This window comes from Haemorhous mexicanus, chromosome 15 (genome assembly GCF_027477595.1).
Source record: "Haemorhous mexicanus isolate bHaeMex1 chromosome 15, bHaeMex1.pri, whole genome shotgun sequence".
In the NCBI taxonomy this organism is placed as follows: Eukaryota; Metazoa; Chordata; class Aves; order Passeriformes; family Fringillidae; genus Haemorhous; species Haemorhous mexicanus.
Genome location: NC_082355.1, coordinates 2,472,479 through 2,481,881, shown reverse-complemented (window position 1 = coordinate 2,481,881; position 9,403 = coordinate 2,472,479). Strand labels below are relative to the sequence as shown.

Genomic DNA, 9,403 nt, shown 5'->3' with positions numbered 1-9,403 from the left:
TCCTGGAGCCTCGGTGGGACCCCGACACGCACGGCGATCCCGCCGGCAGCATTTATTCAGCCAGGACTGGCCGCTTGGCAGAATCTTTCCCAATGGCTTGGAAAGAATTCCTGCCCAAAGGACCCTGGGGAGCCCTCGGAGACCCGCAGAGATCCCGGGGTCCCGGCGGCTGCCGGCGCCACGGAGGGAAGCGGGAGATTGGCACCGGTTCTCGCAAGGAAACCCTAATAGGCTATTTCTGGACTACTGGCTCTTAACAAATCTATAGCACCTGAAGTGTTAGCACTCAATTAGTGACAAGGTTTCAAACCCCAGCGTTTACTGGCGAGGTATAAACAGAGTCCTCGGGAGATAGCTGGGAATTAGAACGGGAGGGGGCCCTGGACATCTTAACCGGCTGGGATTAGGAGGAAAACTTTTTTAAAAGGTACCATCTCTCTCTCTCTAAACAGTCCGAGGTGTCGAAAGCTCCGAGGGAGAGAGGATGTGCCCTCTGGAGCTAATTGCGGGGTTGGGAATTTTTTCTCTTTGTTTGGTTGGTTTCAGGGAGAAAAGTGGTTTTTTGGTGTCTTTTTTTTTTTTTTTTAAAGAAAAAATAGAAAGAAAAAAATACGAAAGCACACTAAACCCAACATTAATCACATTCAGCAATCCCGGAGAGAAGAAACGAGGGTGTGGACGACAACTCTCGCCTGCGAGAGCCCGGGGCAGGCTCAGTCCCGAGGGGGCAGCGAGAGCAACCTGCAAGCAGAGTGAAGCCAGCGGGGGACAGAACAGGACACCCCCACTTTCCTCTGACAGCCAGAAAAAACAGAAGGGGGTTTTCGCCCTATCTCCCCCACTTACACCCCTGGGTCTACGGAAAGTGTTTTAGGGCGCTCCTCGGGGTCCTGGCTCTCTTTACCCCTTTCTTCTTTTCTTTTTTTTTTTTTTTTTTTTTTTTTTTTTTAATGTTATTTAAACGCGATCAAAAATGAGTCCGCAAAAGTTAAAAGTGATGCGTGAGAGTTCGGGGTCCTCACCCGCAGGGACACCCGGGCAGGTCCCCCTGGGCTGGGCAGGACCCTGCGGGCAGTGTCCGGAGCTGAGGGAAGCCGTCCCTTTGTCCCTTCCGCTGGACAGCCGGAGCCTGGCTTCAGCGGGCTGCTGGAGAGCCCCGGGAACGGGAGAGAGGGGCTGGGAAAGGGGGGAGGAATGGGTGCTGAGCCCCGACCCGGAAAGTCCGTGAGCTGCTGTACGTCAGTAACTTATTCATCAATCAGCCGGACACAGAGCAGACCTGGCCTCTCTTTGCGGAGTGTTTGCTTTTTCACCAATTATTGCGGCCCTGCAGCTCTTTTTGTTGATACAGTAGTTCTAAAAAGTGCTAATGTTCATTTATCAGGGGGCCGAGCCCGGGACTCCCACTAGTTGTGATTCTTCCAAAAATATAAACACGAAGAGAAGGGCTGAGGCTAAAGCCCCCATTTGTTTCTAAACTGCAGTATTAAAAGTGATGCATTGTTGAAGATAAAGCGGAGATAACGCTGTCTGTCTCCAATGAATGTCTCCCCGACGCATTAATGACATTCCAAATGATAGCTCCGGCTTATCGTTCAATTAATCACTTCCACCCTCTGCAGCCGGGCCCACTTCGATCGGCAGCCGCCGTGTGACCGGGGGGCTGCACGGAGCCCGGAATCCTCAATTAATCCCGGACTGGCGGCTCCCGCCCCGCCGGGATGCGCTCCGGGCCCGGTCCGGACCCCGCCGGGCTCCCCGGGCCCAGGGAAACCTCCGGGGCGGGAACGGCCGTGCGAGCTCCAAGCCTGTCCCGGGAAGGAGCCGGGATAAAGGAGGGGAGCGCTGGAAGGCGCTGCTCCCATCCCGCAGGATGGGGATGTGGCCAAGGCGAACCTGAGAGGCGGCTCTGGGTTTGGGGAGGATCGGGATCGCTTCGCTCTTTTAGCCCGTATCTAACCTATCCCTCTAAGCTTGTAATTAAAATGAGGCAACGAGGTTCAGAAAGCCCGCGGAGAGCCAGGGGTGCCCCCAAACACTCTGCAAAGCCCCTCCACAGCCTCTCCCGAGGCTGCCTCCACATTCCCGGGGCACTTCACCCTTCCTCCTGCAGCAGAGGAGCATCCATCCCCTGGCGTTATTTCCCAGGGAAGCCTGCAGGAAACGCAGCCGCGAAGATCGACCCCTCCCCTCATTAAATCGCAATATTTCAGGCCTCCCCGTTCGCAGGGATCGCTCCGACTGTCATCGCCAGATCTGGGGCTGGCTCTCCGACAAACCGCTCCCAGCAGAGCCCAGCGGCTGCAGAGCCGGGGATGCTGCGGCTCCGGCAGCGCCGCCCGCAAAAACATCCGAAATTCAACTCCCCGGGGTGCCAAGACACAAAATCCCGGGGGGCAGCGGCGGGTCCGTCCTGCTGGGGGTGGGCAGGCGCTCACCTTTCCACCCGCCCCGGAGGGTCCCTTCCTGCGGGAGGAGAAAGGATTTCCACAGCTCTGACCCCGCCGCTTCCGAGAGCGGGGCTCAGCCAAGGGCCCCCCAAACTCACCGCAGCCCTTCAGGGTTTCTCTGCTCTGCTCCAACCAGCCCATCCCCGTGCCTCTCTCAGCCTGGCGCTGGAGCGCCAAAGGAGATTCTTTATTTATTTCTATTTTTTTTTCTCGGCCCCCCCCTAGCCCACAAAGCCCTGAACCGCCCCTCCGCAACCTGTGACTTAGCAGCTAAAGTTTATTTGAGCGGCTCCACGCGAGTTACATGAAGGAGCCCCACCTCTGCCGCATGAACCGGCGGCCGTGCGCCCACCCGAGCTGCGGGACCCGGCCGGGGAAAGCAGCCCCTCGGCCCCTTGCTTTACTTACTCCTCTCCTATCCCTTGTATTTTGCAACACCTACACCGCGCGCTTGTTTTGATTGATTTTTAATTTTTCCCCCCCCAGACAGTGTCGCATTTTTTGTTTGAAAGCTTTACAAACAAACGAGAGGACAACCCAATCGGCATTTCCCTCTCCAAAGCCAGGCAGGGGCTGCTCAGGGTCTCTCTGCTGTCAGCTGGACTTTGCCATCACTGTGCTGCTCCAGAAAAATCTGTATAAACCCTGAGCGCGGATTTCCCCTTGAGCACGCTTCACACAGCAGTGAACTCCCGTTTTTTAGTTCCTGCCGTCGGATATTGCAGAATACTAAAAACGAAACCTCCGTTCTCTTGCTTAAAGAAAAAAAAAATTAAATCAGCACATATTTGGTTGATGGTTTCCTCCCGGCCTGTTTATTTAATCTGACTGTATGATAGATAGCATCAGATAGTGACTTTGTACGCATTAGGCCATTCTTTTTTGGTTGGTTTTTTTTTGTTTCAAATGGATGAACAAACCCTCCGCTGCAAAGCTGCGTAAATGCAGTGCCGCCCCTTTAAAAGAGCGGAGCTGTTTTTGAGATGTATTACTATATTAGGTGACATGGAACTTTGCATCTCTCATACCATCACCGCAATGTTGGCCAATAGAAAGCTAAAGTCACCCAAAAACTGCCTAGTCCCTCCTTCCCTGGCCTTATGGTCCGCTCCTACCTGGCGGCAGTGCACAAGTCAGGGCTACTCTCGGGAATGCTATGTGCCCCCTCCGGGAGCCCACGCTCCACCACTGCTCCACCTTGGCCGCTCCCCACCTCCTTTTCCATGACCCTGGGCTGCGGCCGCTGCCCCGCTGTCCTCCGCAATGTTTCCTAGCCCTGTGACAACCACCCCCTTCTCGGTGAAGGATATTCTGAACCTGGAGCAGCAGCAGCAGCACAGCCTGGGCTCCATGGAGCTGGCCTCGCTGGCCTCCCCGTCCTGCATGCTGGCCACCTTCAAGCAGGAGGCGTTCGGCACCGAGCCCCCGGCCCTGCCCGACCTCCGGGACGAGCTGCCCGAGCCGCCCCCCGGCAAAACCGCGGCCGCCTTCCCCGGCTCCTACTACGGGAAAAGCTACGTGGAGATGGACTCGGCCAAGGAGGCCAAGGCAGACAAGAAAGGTGAAGCCAAGCGCTGCTGCGGGGACTCGGAGGACAAGGGAGGGCAGGGGGATGGGGATCCCCCTGCGGGCTTGGGCGCTCGGCCGGGGGTGCGCAGGGCTGGGGGACGGGGGACAGTGCGGGCTGCGCTCGGTGCCGGGGTTCGGTGAGCGGCAGCATCTTCATCCCGTCCCGGGCCCTGCGGGAGCGGGGCTGAGCCCACCGCGGGCAGGGTCCCGCTGACCCCGGCCCGGAGACCCCCGGGCGGGGCCGGGGATGTGCCCTTGTCCAACGGGACGGGCTCGAGTTTGGACACAAACCGGGTGACAAATGCGATATCCGGCTCGCTCGGAGGTTGGGGTGGGTTTCAGCACAAAGCTACGAGCGATAAATCCAGGCTGGGGCACAGGCGGGTGAGACTCACATCAGTGCACGGGGCACCGCTGTTTTCAAACAAAAAAACCACGGAAATTTTGCTGCAGAGATACCTAAAGAGCGGGGCAGGGCCGGCCCCGCTGCTGCAGGAGCGGGCAACCACAGCGGCCTGCGAGGCCGAGGAAGGGCCAGGGCTCGCTCGCTCTTTATTAAATACTAATTTATAATTTTTTTGCACAAATTTTTCCTCCCCCATTTTTCCTTCGCCCGTTTATTTTGCTGCAGAACTGTGTTCCTTACACAAGAGCCTGGAGCAGGAGAAAAGAGACCTGGAAGATCCCGAGCGCCCCAGACAGAGGAAAAGGAGGAAACCTCGCGTCCTCTTTTCTCAAGCCCAAGTGTACGAACTGGAGAGAAGGTTCAAGCAGCAGAAATACCTCTCGGCCCCCGAGAGGGACCATCTAGCGAACGTCCTAAAGCTCACCTCCACCCAGGTGAAAATTTGGTTCCAGAATCGAAGGTACAAATGCAAAAGGCAGAGACAGGACCAGACGCTGGAAATGGTGGGGATCCCTCCCCCGCGGCGGATCGCCGTGCCGGTGCTGGTGCGCGATGGGAAGCCCTGCCTGGGGGAATCTTCCCCCTACAGCTCGCCCTACAATGTCAGCATTAACCCCTACAGCTACAACGCCTACCCCGCGTACACCAACTACAACAGCCCCGCCTGCAACGCCAACTACAACTGCAACTACCCCTCCATGCAGCCCATGCAGCCCTCGGCGCCCGCCAACAACTTCATGAACTTCAGCGTGGGGGACTTGAATTCCGTGCAAACGCCCATCCCGCAGGGCAACGCGGGCATCTCCACCTTGCACGGCATCCGAGCCTGGTAGAGCCGCCCCGCGGCCGGAGGGGCTGCGAGCCGGGCTCGGGACATTGCCAGGCTGCGGGGCCGCGGACGCTGCAGCGGAGCATCCCCGCGGATCTCACGAGTGGGGTGGCCACGGACGGGGCGCGTTTCGGTATTTCGTGCGGGGCCAGGCAAGCACCGGCGGGGGATGCCCGCATTTCCCGGCTCCTCTCGCTCCACGCGGGTCATCGCCCTGATAATTCCCCTCCTTCCTTCCTACAAACCAGCTGGTAATTTCGCGTGACTTGTTCCCAACAACACCCAGCCAAGCCTTGAAACTGTCTTTTTTTTTTTTTTTTTTTAACTTTTACTCTATACTAATTATTATTATTATTGACATCCACATTTAATTTTTGCACTTCCCGTACGGTCCCCGCTGTTCGGTCAGTTCGGCATCTCGGCACCCCCAGGTGTCCCTTGCGAGGCTGCTACTGCCGGCCTGGGCAGGGATGAGGACAGACAGACTCCCGAGGGACACAGACACTCCGGCCCGCCAGGTCCCGTAGGGTTCTGCACTAAAACGTGAGTTAGCATGGAAATGCACTGTCCGCCCCTTGGTACGCGTTGCCCTTTGCTGTACAAGCGGAGAGATCAGCGAGTTGTCATTAAAGAGAGTGGCTGAAGCTCGGCGTCCCTGGCGTTCTTGCCCATCCCGGGGGGAGCGGGGCCGCCCGTCCCGGGGCTCTCCCGGCCCCGCCGCCCGCCCGCTCCGGGAGCCTTTCCCTGCCGGTCCCCTCGGGTCTGTGCAGCCCTCCCGTGCGCTCGGCATTCTCGCTTTGCCGCTTGCAAATGGTGTTTGTATTTTAAGGAGTTTTTAAAATGATTTTAAAGCCGCTCTTCGAGCTCCCAGCCTGGCTAAGCACCGGGCTGGGATCGGGACCGACCCCATCGTTCCCGGTCTCCGGTAGCGCGGGGCTGATTTATTATTCCCTGCACAGAAAGCACTGCAAAGAGAGGTACCGACACCCCAAGTCATAACCCAAAGCCCCCAAATTGCCCCCAGCCCATCCGCGGAGGTTTCCACAGCCCATCCTGTCCTCATGGGGGGGGGCACAAAGGACCCCCCGGCTGTCCCCACACTGCCCAGGGACAGCGAGCGGGACTCCCCAGCGCCCGGCTCCTGCCTCTCCTCTGCCGCAGCCCCGGCCCCTCGGCCGCTTTTACGGTAGTCGCTATCAAATGTCAATTATTGGGAGTGAGAAACAACAAACATTGTAATTCAGCGCAGTCACAACATCCTCTGAGAGTGTCTGAGGCTGTCCGGCCGGTGACAGGGCGATTAGGGGGACCTGCAACCCCTCCTGCCTCGGCCCTATCGGCCCCATCAGTAAACAGGGATGGAGACAGGGTGGCTGTGGCCCTGGGACAGAGGATGAAAGGCTGCCGGGGAATGGAAGCTGCCTGCAGCCTCTCTCCCAACCCCAGAGACCCCCCGAGGTAGGATTGCACAGATAAGGAGCTCCCAGCTCCTTCCAGCCCCCGCGAACGCCAGAGGAGCGCTGGGTGCTGCCCACCGAGCCCCCACAGCCGAGTGCAGTGCACACACCTGTCTGGGGCTCAGGGAGGGCAAGGAGGGACCTTCAGCCTCATCCCGAGGGGAATCTGCCTCGGGGAGCTCACCCCGCAGAGCCACCGGGACACGGGGGCTGTGACAAAGAGGACCCCAGTCTGCCAGCCTGAAGCCGAGGGAGAGGGCACCTGGGCAGGCCAGAAGGAAGCAAAGGCCACTGTCCCTCACCTGGAACCATCTCCAGGGCTCCATGAGGGCTTGGCCTTAGGGGGACACCGGATCCAGAGCAACCGGGAAATGCCCTGCCTGAAGAGAGCCAAGGTGTCCCAAGAACTCCGGGGAGAGATTATTATTCTAACACCAGATAACAATAAAATTTTAAATTAAATAATGTGCACATGACAAACCTTTCATACCTGGGAGTGAGTTTAGTTATCAGTAACAGTTCTGTCATCTTTTCAGATAATTCTTGAATGGACAATCTGACTGGAGGGGGGCAGGAGAAAGCCGGGTTTAAATTGGTGAGGGGTGGGGGCAGTCACAGTTTGGGGCCACAGTTTGCCTGAGCTGTCAAATGGTCACAGTGGTGCCACCGTGCCACTCCTGCTGCCACCACCAGAGAGCTCAGACAGGGTCAGAGCACGCAGGGAGCCCTCAGAAGGACAAGTCCTGATTTAACATGGGGGCAGGCACTGAGAATTAGCTAAAACTTGAACTTTCAGAAACCAGCCCTAAGCAGGGCCCTTCCTTAAGCGGGCAAACAAGACAGACAGCAGTGAAACTTCAGAAAAAGCCACAGGAAGAAGTAACTCCCCACATCAATACAGAACCCCTCTCACACACTCCCCACATCCTTTCCCTTCCTCAGAAGCTGGTATTTTCTCCAAATAGTTTTACTTTCTTCCCGTATTAACTCAGAGCTACAGCTACCAAGAAATCTGCCTGTCCAGGGGGATTCTCCCTGCAGTGGCTGCTCTGGGCACCAGCTTTGGGTCTGATTTCCAGGGCTGCACTGTGCTCATTCTCAGCAGGGATGAGTGTCCCACAGCTCCTGCTCACACACTCCCCTCCTCCCAAACTTCCCTTTCCTGCGGGAATTGCATCACGAGCAGATGCAGGGCAGGGTTAGAGGGGGTTTGGAGCAGCAGCCGGAGCCTTGGAGCCGGCTCAGAAAGTGATTTGGGAGCGGACACGGGCACAGCTGGCTGGGGGCAGCACTGAAGGGCACAGCAGGCACGGTTAAAGACCTTCCAACAGCTGGATGAATGGGAAGTGCAAGGAGATCCAGGAGGAGTTAACTGATGCCTCAGGGTTTGGCTTTTCTATTTTTCAGGTTCTGTGCTGCTTTAGTGTGTGGGTCTGGGTTCACACCAGGGGATAGTGAGCTCTGTGCACAGAGCAGGGAGACAAAACAATTCCCTCTGTAGCTGGGCACCAAGGACAAATGATCCAAATCTCAGCCCAGGAGCACAAACCCCGTGGGCTGGAGAGAGAAAAACAAGCAGGGTGGGAGTGCCTGGGCCAAAGCTGGGCTGGGACAATGAACTGCAAGGTGCAAATGGAGCAGAGCTGATCCCAGGGAGAGACCCCGTGCCCGGCCGTGCATTTTGGGGCCATTTTGGGTCATCTTGGGTGCAGCCCTGGCTGGGCTCTGGTGCTACCCGAGGTGCATCCATGGAGGAGATCCTTTCATAAATCCCTGTTTTATTCTTTAGCTCTGTCTGGTCTGTTCTAGCTCAGCCTTCCCAAGGCACCAGACCCCCCAGCACACAGACACCAGCCCAGGGGGCTCCCTGTGCTCACAGACCCCAACTCTCCTATTCCAGCTCGGCCTCATTTCCAGCTGCAGCTCCACACCAGCTCAGCCCGCAGGGTCAGGCAGGGGCAAAAGTTCCCCCCAGGACTTGGAGAAGCACCGGGGCTGTGCCTCTCTGAGCCCAGCCCTCTGAGAGGCTCAGAAAAACCGCACGTATCAAATCTGACCTGGTCCTGTCTGAGCCTGAAGCGTTTCCCATCTCTAGAGCAGCACAAAAATCCTGTGCTTAGAAAAGGGTGATCCAGAGGGAAGTGCAGGATCCGGGCGTTTCCCCATGGAACCTGAAATTAGGGATCCTCCCGGTGCCCGGGGCACTCTAAGGGGTGTAGGAATTAAATCTTTAATAAGATTTGCACTTGGATTTGATCTCGCTCTTCCCTCGGTTTTTTATGGGGATTGCACAGCCTGGCACTGGCATTCACGGCTCTGTTCAAACCCAGCTTTTTTTGGGGTTTTTTTTGGTAATTCAGTGCCCCAGCTCCACCTGAAGGTGACAGGGTGAGAGCAGCTCAGTCTTCTCGAGACAAACTGCACATGGCAAGTTTATCCAAACCCTTTGGAATTCACAGAATTTGTACAGGAACGAGTTGTCAGCTGTAAGGGACTGATACCAAATCCCTTGCCTGTGGCAGTTGTGTAGGAACTGAAGTAATTGTTTTTCCCAAAAAACAGCCCTGCGGTTCCTAAAGTGCCAGAATTTTACCCCTTAAGTTCAAGGAGCTTTCACATCGGAAGTTATTCCCTGGAGTCTGACAACAAGACACGGTCCTGGCAGGAATTAAGTGTTTCGGTGTTCCTGAGA

General features: G+C 56.9%; 1 protein-coding gene across 1 annotated transcript; it reads left to right on the top strand.

Annotated features, from left to right (window-relative positions):
- Positions 1-3,540: 3,540 nt before the first annotated feature.
- Positions 3,541-6,027, top strand: NKX2-5 (NK2 homeobox 5). Its single transcript, XM_059860052.1, has 2 exons — positions 3,541-4,011; positions 4,651-6,027. Exons 1-2 carry the CDS (start codon positions 3,714-3,716, stop codon positions 5,256-5,258), a joined length of 906 nt encoding a protein of 301 aa, XP_059716035.1. The 5' UTR covers positions 3,541-3,713; the 3' UTR covers positions 5,259-6,027.
- Positions 6,028-9,403: the final 3,376 nt, after the last annotated feature.